Genomic DNA, 15,623 nt, shown 5'->3' with positions numbered 1-15,623 from the left:
ATTAGTAATCAGACAATCGGCGCAACCTCGTTTACGACGTCGATTTTGACACACTTGCGCGGAGAAACACCATATTATCTCTCGACTGGACGAGCGAATTCACCTTCTCCTCCTCTTAGTTAAATTGTATTTGCGCCCATATTCGTTTACAAAACAATTCTTGATATAGTTCCGTGATCGTCTCTTTAATTTAAGGCTTGGAGCGCGAAATTGGACAGGGTGTTTTGTATGCCTGCGAATTGAAAGTCATTCCTGCGCAAAGTGCGCACTGCGCATATATTCATTACTCTAACAAGGCTTTGCCAACTTTTATCGGAAAATGCAACAATGCAGCTCAAACGTCCTTATAATGAGCTATAATGACTAATTCTTGTCTGCTCATTTATTACTAGAAATCCCGTCCTTTTGAAATGCCAATTCACTAATTCGTATTATCGGTGCTGCGTACTGCAAATTAGCGAAAATCATTTGTATGCGTAATGGGGTATCGATATCTCATGTGCACTAGTGCACTATCGTCGGTGGTTTGATTCAGCGAGCAGGCCTGCTACCGTCCGCAGAAACACTTTCGCCGAACCGTAACAATCTCTGAGTGAAATATGGTTTGTGTTTATGTATCTTTTTGATTTAAACTTGTGCCCGCGTCAGAACACATTGTGCTCGTTTCCGTTGCGGAATCTGGGTATTTAGGTATGACTAGCGCACCCTGTAATTGGTATTACTGCAGGCTTGCGGCATGTCTGCAATTTCGTTATCAGCGCAACTTTGCCGGCCGATTGTACAGTCCGATAAAATTGATCACTACTATGTATTTCGCACAACGTACTGATGATGATTTCAGCAAACTAACGATCCTAATTAGATGGACAAATTCGACATCATCATTAGAAACGTAGATTCCATCGCGCGCTCTGAGAAACGGTCCGTGGACATATGAGCATGCGAGACTTCGGCATGCGACAATTTGGCATGCGACACATGAGCATGTGGGTTAAATTACGGGTTAGGGGTAGGTTAGGGTTGGATTTATGGTTGGATTAGGATTAGGGTTTAGGTTAGGTTAGGCTAGGTTAGGTTATGTTTCGGGTTAGGGTAAGTTTTTGGGTTATACAGTCTCATGCTGAAGTGACGCATGCTGATGTGTTCCATGCTGAACTGTCGTTTTCCATTGTGTCGCATGTTCATATGTCGGGCAACCCCGAGAAACACCATCTCATATCGCGATTTGACGACCAAATACACGTCCACATTTTACAAATTAAAGTGCATCATTTGCATCGATGAGGGCTGTAAGCCGCGTTTAAAATATTTTGTGAACCATTTTTGTGATAAATATTCTCGGATCGCAAAGTTTAACAGTGTTTTATTGTGTGTGCCTGCTAGTGGAATTTATTCCAGTGCCCATAATATTAATATAATTATGCTTTGCCAACGTAAATCGGGAAATGTAGCAATACAGTCAAAATCGATGTTTTAATCAGCAACCAATTGTCGTGATGCGAGCTGCACGATGCGAAGTAAAAACCCATTGTGTTGGCGGTAAGGGATAATTACTGATTGGCCGCGTGCGTTTGTAATCACCATTTTTGTCTGTCTTTCGTGTTCCAGAATGGTCGCGCCGTGTTGCTGCTCAGACCCGCGACGAATGCTGAGCGCGTGGCAATCAATGACCTGATTTCGCAATGATCTCAGCGGGAGATCGCGTCGCGTTGCAGTGTGCGATATGCGTGCAGTCGTGCACAGACGAATATCGCTAATTGGTCGCGACTAGGGCTGGGCAAAATCGAGTAGCTGAGTGATTCGATTCTGAATCACGTAATATGCTTCGAGTCGAGTCGAGTAATCGAGTATCACTCATTATGACGTCATAACTGAATGTAATAAGTCAAAGTTCAAATATGTACCGTTTATGCCACCATAAAGAATATAATGCCTCTTATACATCTCATAAATGATACTTTGGTATTATTTTGTCCATCCGATTTCATTCCACTTGGTGACAATTCTGTGGCATAATCATGATTTTGGAAATGTGCTACGTCCAGTAACTTTCGTAGCTTTGTACTATATGTTTCGTATGCTACGATACCGCCAATCAAGGTTTCAAGGCTTCAACAGTGAAAATGAGTATTGAAACTATAATTCTCGTTGATAAATTAACTTTCAGTGGCGAGGAGCGTATAATTTCAGTACTCGAAAAAATCGTATTTCACTACTCGACTCGAATCATTAAAATTAATACTCGATTCAGATTCGAGTACTCGAATCATTTTGCCCAGCCCTAGTCGCGACCCCGCGTAATACTGATAATACGACTTGTTGAATTGCAACTGAATATTAGCGTCAGAATGGTCATTTCAAAAGGAGGGGGTTTCGACACCCCCTGGCTACGCGCCTCCCGCCACCCCATGCAAAAATAAAAGTCGGCGCCTATGCGTGGAAGTATTATTCAGCGCTAACACATTTACCAACTTCAGACGTTGGCGAGGGGATTCCAAATATATACGGCCTGTGATGCAAAACTGAGTATGAATAAATGCTAGCAGATTTTCGCAATGAGAGATTTCTATTATGTTAGATAGGTCAAATAAATTAGGTCTCGAGACGGCAAACGTAGAAGATTTTCATGGTTCATTGTTAATATCCGCTCGATAACCGTCCGGGGGTAACGTGCGAAGGACGAGAGAGAGGGAGGAAATTTTGGAACGTTCTGTCAGATACATTTAATTACCCGGATACCGGCACAAAATACACGCAATAAATGTTTGGCCTGCCAGTTGGCGTAGTCCAGATATTGAGCGATCTGTTGCAACACGGAATGGCTACACACTGCAACTCAATCGTTGCGCTTTATTGTCGATATTTGAGTAGTTATTTTTCAGTATTGCGTAAGACTGCATGTGTTGCTGAATATGATATAACATGCCACACTATTAATACAAAAATACTATACCCTGATGATCTTATTTTAAATTTCATTGTTCGATAAATTTGCATTATTTTGTATCAGATAGTGTGGCCGTTCTGTCTTTGGTTCTTCTAATAAGCTTTCTACCTCACAGAAGATGATGCCACTGTCTTTCAGGTTCGAGACTGAAATGAGAGGTTCCACCGAAGGCACACTCACAATATGTATTGCTCAAAAGCGGCAGACAAGTACAAAACCAGCGCAGCGGAATAAGAATAATAACACTGGTCAACACACATTTCGGTGCCAAAAAAGTTTCAACGGTTTTAGGGTATTTTTAGGTCGCTAAATCCAAAAATGACATTAGTTTTTCTGAATTGGCTCGATTTTTCAAAATATTCCATATTTTTGGTTCGAAAAGTGCTAAAAATACGCAAATTGTGACATGCTCTTTGTACATTACGGATCTTTGTGTAGTAGGGTTTTAGGACATTCTTATGTCGCTGAATCCGAAAATAACATTCGTTTTTCCGAATAGATCCTATTCTTTGAGATATTCCACATTTTTGTTTGGAAAAGTCAGGGATATATAGAACTATATATCCCTGGGAAAAGTGCTCAAATTACGCAAATTTTGGCATAGGTAAATTTCACTTTATATACCACAACTTCGATGAGTTCACATCTGTCTCTTCAAGTGTGTGCAATGTGCATATAGTATTGTTTCATTTCTGAAGCGATATCGTTGAAGACCAAATCGTTACCACAGAGCCTTGAAAATCAAGCAAAAATTATAAAAATTAGGTGATATTAGCGGTAAACAACATATTTTTGTAAATCAAAACAGGTGCCGTCAAAGCTCAAATACTACGTTCAGTAACGCTCAAAGTTCAGTTAGTAAGCTGTCAAAGCACGCTAATCAATAATATGTACCTCCATTTTCAGTAAAAGCCCTTCGACGTCTTTGCAGTGAAAATGTTCATCTTGTTGGCTAAAATACGGAAGTAATTCTTTCTCTCTTGTACGATAATATGTTATTCAAGCTCCAGTTCGAGAGCAGTTTTTGTCTTTTGAGTCGGGTTCATCCTCAGAGTAAGGCACAGATCGCCGAGAATATTCTAAACCTGCTGCGTAATTGCAAGTATTCTACTTACGATAATAAATAAATAAAAAATAAATAAATAAATAAAAAATATCGATATCTCAAAAAGTAGAGCCAATTCAGAGAAACGGATGTAATTTTCGGACTCAGCAGCCCAAACATACCTAGAAACCGTTAAAGTATCTTTGGCACTCCAAAAAAGTTTTTTTTTGTTGGCGAGTATAATATTTCCCCTTTTTGCCGACGGCGTGATCTCCCAACCGGAGATCGGCCAGTCTCCAGATCTGGGCAGCTACAAATAGCTTTCTGCATGATTTACATGAGTGGTTTTGAACCATTGTGCTACTACACTACAGCATTTTCAGGTGGGCCACAAAGCGATTTGGAAAATTATGAAGTGGATGAAAAGTTAATATTCATAAATAATTTCAAATATATTATACGTAAACATTTTTGACAAACTTTTATCATAGAGCCGAGTGGTTCTCAACCCGAGACCGCGGGAGGGGTTGGATGAGTCCGAGAGGTAAACAATTAATCCACATCGTATAATTCTGAAAGCGAAACGTTCGTCCGGGCACCTTGAAATCCATTAGTTTTGAGACCTTAGTTTTTTGTTGGTCTTCCTAATTAATTTTCAAGTATAGGCCTACATCATATTATCTGATGGAATCAAAAAGACGTAGCCGATTCCTATGTAGTCAAGAGTCAAAGACGTTCGGCCGATCGTCGAGTTTGTAGCGCTACATACCGTAGACCAGCAGTTTACCACGAAAGCAGTGAATCACCAAATTGCTCACTTGTTAGCAGGGATAGTAATTGACCAGAAGTTGGAAAACCCCGACGTTCGATTTGACAAACGCAAGCCCATCGTAAATAATATTTGTGGTGATCCGCTAAGTAGTTGAGATTCCCATGGCGATGAAAGAAAATGATGATGGAGAATTACCATCATTCGTCAGATACTTTACGTTTCACGTCAATCAGGATTACCTGAAATGGAAAGTCAGCAAGATAGTAGGCTAATCGATTCATCATTACGATATAATATTCCGTCTAACAACAATCTCTTCGTTTCGCAAATTGCTAATTTCGAAATAAGTCTATCCTGCTAATAAACCAATGATGATGATGACAGAGAAAAAATTGTACGGTACATCTTTTATACACCACCGTCTACGCAGTATACAGATTCTGTCGTAATATCGATAGGAATATATGGACTATCACCGGCAAGCCTTGCTCTTGAATTTCCCCTGTCAATTGCGCGAAGAGATGCAGTAGCCTTGCTCGCAAATAGGTTTGCATTTAAACAAAAATCAATTTAAAACAAGCATGTTCATAACAATTGAGGCACTAATTAAAAACATGATTTTTATTGTTTTTTTTTATGTTTTTTCAAATTGATGACGTCACGAATATTGAATTGTGACGTCATAGTGGATTGGCATTGACACTTGAAAAATAGGGTAAAATAGCTCCTTTGACGAAATATATATAGTAGGCTATTGCTGTTGAACCGACTATGTTGAGTGTTCTATCCATCCCATATCGCTATACGTCGGCTACATCGGATGGTAAGTGTCCGTAAGCTCATACAACATGTTTTTTGTAAAGTCTTTACACAATTATGGCATTATTTTACAACTTGAAAAAAAATAATTTTTTTTAAAAAAGGCCTTTCAAAACACCGTTTGTTTTAAATGCAACCCTACTCGCAAAGTTAATGTCGTGCTGGGCAATACGAACGCAGGATGGAAAATCGCTTTGTAATGAGATTCTGGTATTCAGGGATGTTGCGCAGTGATATCAAAAATTCATAGTTTTTGAACCGTTTAAACTCCGCCTTTTGAACCACCTCTGGTCACAGCTCTATATATATACCGAGGCCCAAGTTAGACTTGTCATTTGTTAACGCCTGCACGATTAGAGAATTAAGATTCAAGTAATCGTCCCCTAGAAAATATAGGCTTCGAAATTTTTCCCAAATACGATTCTTAATGAAGTTCAAGCATTCAGAATAAGACCAAAGCTCAACCTCGATTTTGTCTCACCCCAGCCTAACCTTCGCTGTAGCTGTATTAGTTATTTTTAGGGCAGGTTTTTGTTGCATTCAAATCCTTGGATCGTTGCACTTATTCTTCACAAAAGTTGCAGCAAAAAGTTTAATATACGGACAAGTTCCTTGAAATTACTAGGGTATGAGATACTCGAACTGTTCCGTATCCAAGGCACTGTAACATAATTCAATGTTGACGTCACATTGGATTGGCTTTGTTCTCTGGATTCTTAGGAATTTCAATTACAAATATAGGGTATATCGGGGCCTACGATATTCACAATATTTACAATATCGTAGTGCCCGGGTCTATATGTACGGCTCCTTTGACGAGAAATGTTTCCGACCTGTATTAAACGCCTTTGACCAGGATTACATCGTCATGTAGCATTTTTACGCGCGTGGGTCATCATCATCAAAACATCCATTTCATTCCAATGATACATAACTACGTGCTCAACTGTTGAACCGACGACAATTGCGAGGGTCCCAACCAGAGTTGGATCAATTGTAATTTGTAATTGTAATTGAATGTAATTAATTACATTTTTCAATGTAATTGTAATTTAATTGTAATTGAAGCATTTTTATTTTGTGTAATTGTAATTGTAATTGTAATTTGACAAAAATTTTGCTCAATTACAATTTCAATTACATTAAATTGCTATTGAGACCTGACAAGCACAACATAAAATATTTGACTTATAATGCATTCTCTTTAAATGTCGACAAGGAATTTGGTGGATCCATTCGCGGAAGCCTTTGACTTGGCCCTTGCGGGCGAAGTTTTTTTTTATTTTTACCGCTATGCTGGCCTTGGCTGCCATTGTATACAATTTTTAGATTACTAACCAACGGATGGATTCGCAACACGTGACTCACGATTGAATACGCCGAGAAGCGAACTGCTGAGCCGGCTAAAAGCAGCAGAATTGATAGTCCCATAGCTGGCGATCCAAGCGTCGAAATTTGATATGTATGGTCCTAATCGAAAGCTAGTGTCGCACTGATTTCGCAATAAAAGAATATTTCCAGGCAATGGTACCATCCCAAAATAGACGTGAAAGTCTGGGAATCGGCATTGTTCTGAACAATCGCTGGGCGTAATTGGTAATTGTTGTGGTCATGCTGCTGCAGCGCTCTCACTTTTCAGAACAGTCGGCCTTAAACGGCTATTTTGGAGCAGATACATTGCCCTGACGAGATTTTATTTTTATTTTCGGAATTAGTACATCAATAGCTTACGATAAAGACCAGATGCATCAAATTTGGACGCATGGATCGCCAGCTCTAGGACTACAAAGTTTGCTGCTTTTAGCCGGCTCTGCAGTACGTTTGTTGGTGCATTCATCCGTGACTCACATCTTGCGCATCTATCCGTGGGTTGGCAATCTACAATACGATTTCAGATCACGATGCTGCATCGTTACTTCGTCTGGCTAACTAACCAGACCACTGGATATTATATAACGTCTTATCTGACAAAGCACGGTTTTGTTTTTACTCCTCATCCTAATTCCTACGTCCCTCGATAAAAATAATATTATTTATTTAATTATATACTATATACGCAAATCCAACACGTGCATATATTATAATACTTTTTCAACGACATACTGCACCCTATCCTTAATCCTAACCCATAGGAAATGAGGTAAATAACATTTTACATTTCCAATTACGTGAGCCATAATTATCGAGCATACAAAACACGCTTATATTACGTCTTACGTCACAATGACATCTTACATAGCATACTATGTACGCACAAAAACGCATTTATTACTACACAATCTGAACTAGACTTGAATTGTTGTTAAATACGACGCTACGGTTGTCAAGAAGCACGGTTGAATTTATGATTATTCAATTACATGTTCAACAGCAGCAATTGTAATTGTAATTGTAATGTAATTGAAGCATGCAAGGAGTAATTGTAATTGTAATTGTAATTTGATATTTTTAGCATGGAGTAATTGTAATTGTAATGTAATTGAAACATGCATGAAAGTAATTGTAATTGTAATTGTAATTGAACTGAAATAATGTAATTGATCCAACTCTGGTCCCAACCATTCAACAACTTACATGTCGACTGCATCTAGTGCAGTGGCTCTCAAACTTTTTTGTCTTCGCGGAACCCTTTCGGACCGTCACGGACCCCGCGGACCAATGCTCCCTCTAAGCTGCGCACGTGCGCAAATGCGCAGTGCTGGGACGGTATCTGCACACAGAAAATCAAAGTTGCATACAAAAAATCCGAATTGATGACCTTTTTTAGTCGTTACGCACTGTTGTCCAAGGGTATGCGCAGTGAATTGTGAGTGTGCGCAGACTCGTCAAAAATTAGAGGGAACATTGCCGCGGATCCCTCGAAATTTTAGTTCAAATTTAGCTCAATTATCGTATAATCGTCATCTGTCGTGTGCAAATCATAACTGTAGGCTAGTGATAAACGGCAACAAAATGACTTTTCTTGAAAATGACATCATACGTAGAAATTGGGTTGGCTTTTATCATTTCAAAGCGAAATCTGCAACTGCATTTCTTGAAATCCGCGCCTTTGGTTTTATATGAACGAGTGCTGAAAATCCATTTAAACAAAGAAAGGTGGTGGTAATACTAATGCGTAACGCTTCCGACTACACATTTGGATCGCAACAATTATGGCTCAAAAGTTGACAAACAATTTTTTTTTATTGAACATATAACGTCAGGCCTGTTCATTTCTATCTAGAAGCTCATCTGGAAGTTATTATGGAAAATGGTTATGGAGTAAACAGGAGTAACTGGATTTTTGTAAACATTTCGAAGAGACCGTGATTAACCTTACTAATCCAGATATTTACTTTGTACACAATCCTCAACAAAACATCTCTATAAAGCAAGATATTTGTTTCAGTATAGGCTATTGGCGATTTAGCAACTAAAATGAGTCTTCACAGGATGACATTTCATCTCAGACGGCAATTCTGTTCGTGTGAGTTCTACTAGTAGTAATGGAGTGAAACTGCCTCGTGATTATCTAATTCAAAAAATACAAATTAGGTTGTCAACTATTTTGTAAATTTAGAGGCTTTATGCCGACCCCCCGAAAATGCTTCGCGGACCCCCGGTTGAGAACCACTGATCTAGTGCAAGTCGCCCGATGGCTCATGCTACATGCTTTTGCAAACTATTTACATAATTATGTCATCATTAATTAATTATGCAGATTTTGAAAAATTTGTTCTTAGATGATATTCATTTAAAACATGAGCATCGCATGTTTCAGCTTGTATAAAGTTCGTGTGTAGTGGATGATAGTAGGATTCTGATTGAATCAATCTATCTATAGTCCTAAATGCTTTTTCGACGGATTTTGAGAAAACCTGCGATCTATTTAAACTGCTTCAGTGCGAATACGGTACATTTTCGAGAAGCTATTTCAGAGTCTCGGGTACAGGTCGATTTAACACAGATGTTCTCAACCCGTTTAGAATTCTATAGAGGTGTATTTTGTGCGGCCCGCGAGAGGCACGCTCGACTATAATTGCGGTAAAACAGTCATTCTGTAAGATGGTGCTGAGATGTCGCATTTATCAGTTACTTTTCATGCATTTCCGTCTAATAAGACATTGGTTACTCTGCTCTAGACCTCACGGGAATATTTGATTATGGGTTAAGCTGAAATAGCGTGATATGTCAACTTGTCAAGCTAAGGCCCCTATTAGTTTTTTGCCGAATTTCCCTATTTGTTGCCGTCGCGATGGAGCGAGTGATATGATGTTGAAATCCAAAGAATTATGATCACAAATATTGAGATTGCTGGAAATAACTGGGATTTCGAAGCAATGTTCTCAGGAACTATAGGGTTAATTTGCGAACGCGAACCTCTGAATCATCAAGGCTCGCATGCCAAACGCCAGTTGAACCGAACTCTAGCAGTGTTCGCACGGCACCTAACTATTATCGCGAGGTAGACTATCATCTTACGATTAGAACTCAAAAATACTAATTCCTGGAATAGCACCCAAACCAGAAATGCATATAATAATTGTTTTGGGGTATTCATGGTGTTTGTCGACTACTATGGTCATTTACACCAGGCCGATATTCTTCTTATTTTCCGTAACTGCCGACTTATAGCACGGCCCGCCTCTAGGCTTTTTTTGTAAGACACCGCTGACGCGGATGAGGTGGCGAACAGAAATGCATATAGTGAGTAGGTTAACTGTCGTTATGCCACGCGAATATATAGTAGGCCCAAATATGTTGTATACAACCATTTATTTCCACGTCAACTACTCCTGTTTTCTAGACGAGTCGGCTGTGTCGCAAAAACCGTTATCAGTAGCATGACTCTAGCATTTAGCTTAATCACCGAAATCACCATCTTATCTTTGGCATTTGATATTATTTGCTGTCATCCGGATGACGTAAATGGATTTTGCTCAAGCGTTAATGCTATGCACCTCCAGTGCGGTAATCACGGAGATGGCGGGACACAATCAATTCTGGAGCGGCGCGGTAAAGCTGGTCCCAAAGGAAATAAAGGCGATAAAGGACATGGAGCTATAATCGACAGTGATGAGTTGGGGCGCCTACTTCGAGCTAATATTCAAGGTATCAATACGATCATGGACCATGGTTCGTCCAGTTTTCCAATCATTGTAATGACTAGCATCATAACCTATCGAGATTATAGGACCAACAGGTAGCGCTATAAGCTGCTTGCTCAAATATTTTTCAGCTTTTGTGTGTGTGTGAGCGGCAGTTTAGAATAAGGATGTCATGTATGCATGCCCATCAATTAAGTGGTAAACAGGAAGTGATTACTATCGCATTTTCTCAGATGTCATTTCCGAGGTCGCTCAGAATTACACTGATCTCAAGGAAGAGATTGAAGTATTACGGAACGGTAATCGGGACGATTTATAGATCTTTAGAGACTAGGTATATAGAAAAGAATTATTTCTCTTACATGCGTCAGAACTGCAGGATAAAACAACGATAGGCTGCAGCCAAGTTGAGCCAAACTCATACCGGTCCGGTAACGAAAGTCGAGGAGTGTTTGAAATTTATGTACCAGCACATAAAGTCGAGGCGTCATGTGATCTCAGTACGGATGGTGGAGGATGGACAGTAAGTATGAACTGTTCATACATTTCCCAAACTATAAAATCCTGTGCGTTCAAATACAAATCCATAGTCATCTGGGTAGCTCTTAGGGCGGAAATCATAAAGTTAGCTGATCCAAGAGACTGCTAATCATGTGATTAAAAACTGCTAATCGTCGCAGTGGTATCAAAGTAACTTATGTCCATTTTACACATTTTGAGAAAATTAACTTCACGTGAAGTTTTCATTTATTTCCAACCATTGGCCCCTATTTACTTTGAAACAGTGATACAGACATAACGATGGCCAAGATATGACCGAAACAAATTCATAAATTTTCGTAAGTGCATGCGTAACCAGTAATGTACAGGGTACAGCGAAGAAATGGATTAATTATAGAATATTGATTGATGGTGGGTATAGGCTACATAGTTCGTTGATTGTATGACTCTTTAGTGAAGTCATTACCTAGGAGACAATCGTCACGGTCATTATCTTAAATATTTGCGCGTACTACGCAGTGCACACAGTTTTTACAGATAACTCTTATCCCCAATTTGTGACGGTTTGTTAAATCATGAGATTAAAACCAATTTTATGCGCTGCGATCAACCGGTTTCCTAAATAACGGGTTGTTAAATCTTGATGAACACGATAATCGACGTTTTCAATAAATTTAACTGTATGATCTCCGCCCTTGGTATTATGGTATCTGCAAGACAGCCGGCTATGAACGAATGTGTTTTTGCTATAAATAAATCCAAAATTATATGCAATCTCTAAGTCTTGTTTAAACCCGAGTTTAGCTGAAACCAAGTGTCATTCAAACCTTTGGATATACTCCAATAACTCAGGTGATACAAAGACGCATGGATGGAAGTGTGGATTTTTATCGAAATCATACTGAGTACGTGAATGGCTTTGGAGATGCCGCTCGGGAGTTTTGGATAGGTATGTGATACCCCTGAACTTAGCCGCTGAATATTTCAGTCTCTCACTTTCGTACAGTGGAATAACACGATACGTCTACTTGATAAAATATAAATTGCGAGAAGTAAGTATGTGAGTCACAAATTATGGTGAAGTATAGAAGTTATTCGAAAAATTAAAATTATTCGAGTATAAATTCTGCAAGTAGAGATAACCTCTTTAGAACTCCGAAAAGAAGGAGTATAGGCTTACTTCTCTGCACACAGCTGATTTTTCTCTTCGACAACACTAAGAAATCTCGATGTGTCTAGGACCATATTGTTGGTGGTTGGGACCATGTTGTCTTGTTATTCAATTCTGACAAATATGCAATGCATGTGTGTGTATATTCCGCAGTTTTAAAATCCCTCTATATTCTGGGGGAATTTCGCATGGAGCAGTTGAAGAAGTGGGTCTTTGAAATGAGCAAGTATTTTTCTTCCCTTTTTGTTCTTCGTATGTTTGGGGCTGTAGGGGAGAATGAGGGCTCCCTAACACCCCACGGAGTGAACGGTTGGAACCACTGGTGTATCTAAAATATTTTTCAAATGGAAAAAATCTGCTATTATATTAAATCATAACCTGCCAAGAACACAGGAACTTGAACTATCTTTTTCAAGCCTGCTCTCGCTTGTTCGTTATTCATTTTCACCGCACGCGAATATCAAATACAGGACTGGAAAATTTGCACATCATACTGCTGTCAGCCGACAATTTCCAATTGAGAATTGACATGGAAGATTGGGAAGGCACTAAAAAGTTTGCGCAGTATTCGTAAGTATCATCATTGTAGTTTTAGTAATGATACACATGAAGCCAATGCCCGGACCATAAGCCGCACACTTTGTAAATTGAGTTACGTCCTGAAAGGGAAGGATCGAATGAGTCGAAGACCAATAAATTGTAGTGAAAAAGGAGATAATACTTCTACTTGTTTGGAAACTCCGTTACATGTTTCTTGGATGTCCTCAATTCTGCGAAACATATCACACCGTGTTGTATGGGCTGGGCACTTTGACTCCAAAAGGTATAATTCGTTACTGACCCCCTTAGGTCAGCAGACCATGTCTTTTTCGAAATAATGCAGTCTGTGGGTATTTTTACTTGTCCATATATTACACATACATGTGTCACACGATATTGCCAGATGTCTGTAATAATGAATGATTGATGTTCATTGCTCAGGCGATTCGATATCGGTGGGGTTCGGGAAGATTACATCTTAGACGTGTCTGGATACTCGGGGACGGCGACCGATTCGATGAGTCCGCACAACAAAGGCAAATTCTCCACCCGTGATCACGATGTGGACACTACCGGCGGAAACTGCGCATTGTCATATAAAGGAGGATGGTGGTACAGGGCTTGTCACACCGCCAACTTAAACGGCCACTACTACAATGGCGGGGCGCATGAATCCTACGCTGATGGCATAAATTGGCGATCGTGGAAGGGATATCACCATTCTCTTAAATTTGTGGAAATGAAAATCAGGCCAGCAAACTGAAATGCTTACTAACGAACGTATGTAAATTGTAAATATGTTATTTGTTGTTTGGAAACAGAAATAATCTTTTATTGGAATAATTGAATTCGTTTAATTATGATTAGAGCACGGCCGATATCATGTGGGAAACTATCACGTCTGTATGACGTCTTTGTCTTTCGTGCTCAATAAGAATAAAAGCTTCCGATGCTGCGATATAAGATCCCGCTTCATGTTGATTAGACACGCGAAATTGTATGTTCAGAATCAGTGATATACTAATTGACTCCGGGATGTCACAAGCGAGGTTACATCAATTCTTTCAAGATCATTTTAAGATTACTCTACCTCTGCATCTGCAGACCAAGCATAGGCGCTGAACTCAGGTATGCCGGGCATACCCAGGAATGTTGGGGGTATAAGCGGGGCCTACGACGTCGTAGGCCCCTGTATAAGACATATACAGAATCCCGTTAGGCTTGTAAGTGCTTGATTAGCTAGTGCTAGTGAATTGTGCGATTTTGATGTGCTGTGTAGAAATATGATGTCTGATGCGCCGGCCGGAACTATCGCGTCTGTTGTGATTGTGATGTCATACTGCCTCAAGACTTTGAACATAGACGGAATTGATTGAAATATTTAGCACTGTGAACAGAATCAAGTGACGTAATTTATTTTGATTTGCGGTAATACTAAAACACAGCGATCAGAAGATGTGTGGCAAGTCTTGACATCGAAAGTTCTGACTCCTCTGAAATTTGTGTTACTACTGAACAGACTTCGCATTTGTGAAAATAATTTTGTAACTTTAGTTCATTAGCTGTCGCTGAAGAGGATTATTGTTTTTTCTCGAGACGGAGTGATTGAAATCTCCTGATTGTAGACGCGCGTATTGACGATTGTGCGATTTGCGCGTACTCAACCCTAATAAATTCATGCTATCTTCGTAAATTTGAAATGTAATTCAATCAATACACCAGGTGGCTGGCTGGCTACGCGCCTTTATGATAATATCGTATTTTTTATTACCTTATCCAAGCGACAGCTAGTTAGTGATATTGAACACTTGCGATCCGGCTCATTTGTCAATTCTGACGTATTATGACATCACCTCTTTGTGACGTCATCGATCACGCATACTTAAGGAAAATTAGAGTTCAGCCCCTATGAGACCAAGGATAAGGAGGTTAATTCTGAGTCGCGAGTCGGAGTCGGGAGCCGCGATATTTTGAGGCACGAAGTTCGATATGAAGGAGTCGAGTAGGGATGGCGCGACCCCTGAAAGGTTCAGATTCGCGTAAACGCGAACCCTTTTGAAAGGCTCTGTGTGAACGCGAACGTGATTCAGAATAGAATCACTCAGTTATTCGATTCTGCCCAACCTTACTAATAAGACGCAAATCGTAACTACCAACCCTAGCCCTAATTACCCAAACCCACAACTCTAACTTCAATTCTCGGTAGTGTCCATTTCGCGGTAATAGCATTATTATCGGTAATGCCGTTCTCGGTATTGACCGGTTACGTATCAATCATCCTTCCACAATCCACATATGCCAAAAACACTGATAAAATATCTCAAAATGAGGATTGCAATCCTAATTCAAAGTACAGGAACACGAATGCGCTGAAAAGTAATTAAAATGGAGAGGCATGTGTTGGTCAGTTGATAAGGCGAATTCAGTGAGTTTAAGAGTTGATTTGTTAGCAATACAGAATTTATTCAGTAGTGAGTAAGAGATGCATGAATTAACATATCCATTTGCAGTATAGCCTACCGCATATGACTACAGACTTTACCCGTCAAAGTTTCAGTCGAGTAAGCAATCCTGTAAAGATTATTGTGGGCTCAGCGGCATGACAGGAATAGTTCCGTACGCAGCTGGATACGCCTATCACTCAAGTCTACTTTATTTCCTGCATTAAGAAAACTATGAAGTCATCAAAATACCTTTCGATAGACCTACTGAAATCAAATAACTTTCGAATCGAAAAAAAC

General features: G+C 39.6%; 1 protein-coding gene and 1 long non-coding RNA gene across 2 annotated transcripts in view; one reads left to right on the top strand and one right to left on the bottom strand.

The window, feature by feature from the left end:
* Positions 1–15,623, bottom strand: part of LOC145439715 (uncharacterized) — a 129,356-nt gene that overhangs the window by 29,973 nt on the left and 83,760 nt on the right. The gene's annotated exons all lie outside the window — the stretch shown is intronic.
* On the top strand, positions 10,374–14,041 carry LOC145439695 (microfibril-associated glycoprotein 4-like). The gene is made up of 6 exons (XM_080317253.1): positions 10,374–10,674; positions 10,904–10,969; positions 11,042–11,193; positions 12,024–12,120; positions 12,813–12,912; positions 13,324–14,041. Exons 1-6 carry the CDS (start codon positions 10,407–10,409, stop codon positions 13,643–13,645), a joined length of 1,005 nt encoding a protein of 334 aa, XP_080173379.1. The 5' UTR covers positions 10,374–10,406; the 3' UTR covers positions 13,646–14,041.

The sequence above is a fragment of the Botryllus schlosseri genome, chromosome 5 (genome assembly GCF_051294905.1).
Source record: "Botryllus schlosseri isolate E-star chromosome 5, Bs_hap1, whole genome shotgun sequence".
NCBI lineage: Eukaryota > Metazoa > Chordata > Ascidiacea > Stolidobranchia > Styelidae > Botryllus > Botryllus schlosseri.
The sequence above is the reverse complement of the archived record's forward strand: the minus strand, read 5'-3'. Positions and strand labels throughout refer to the sequence as shown.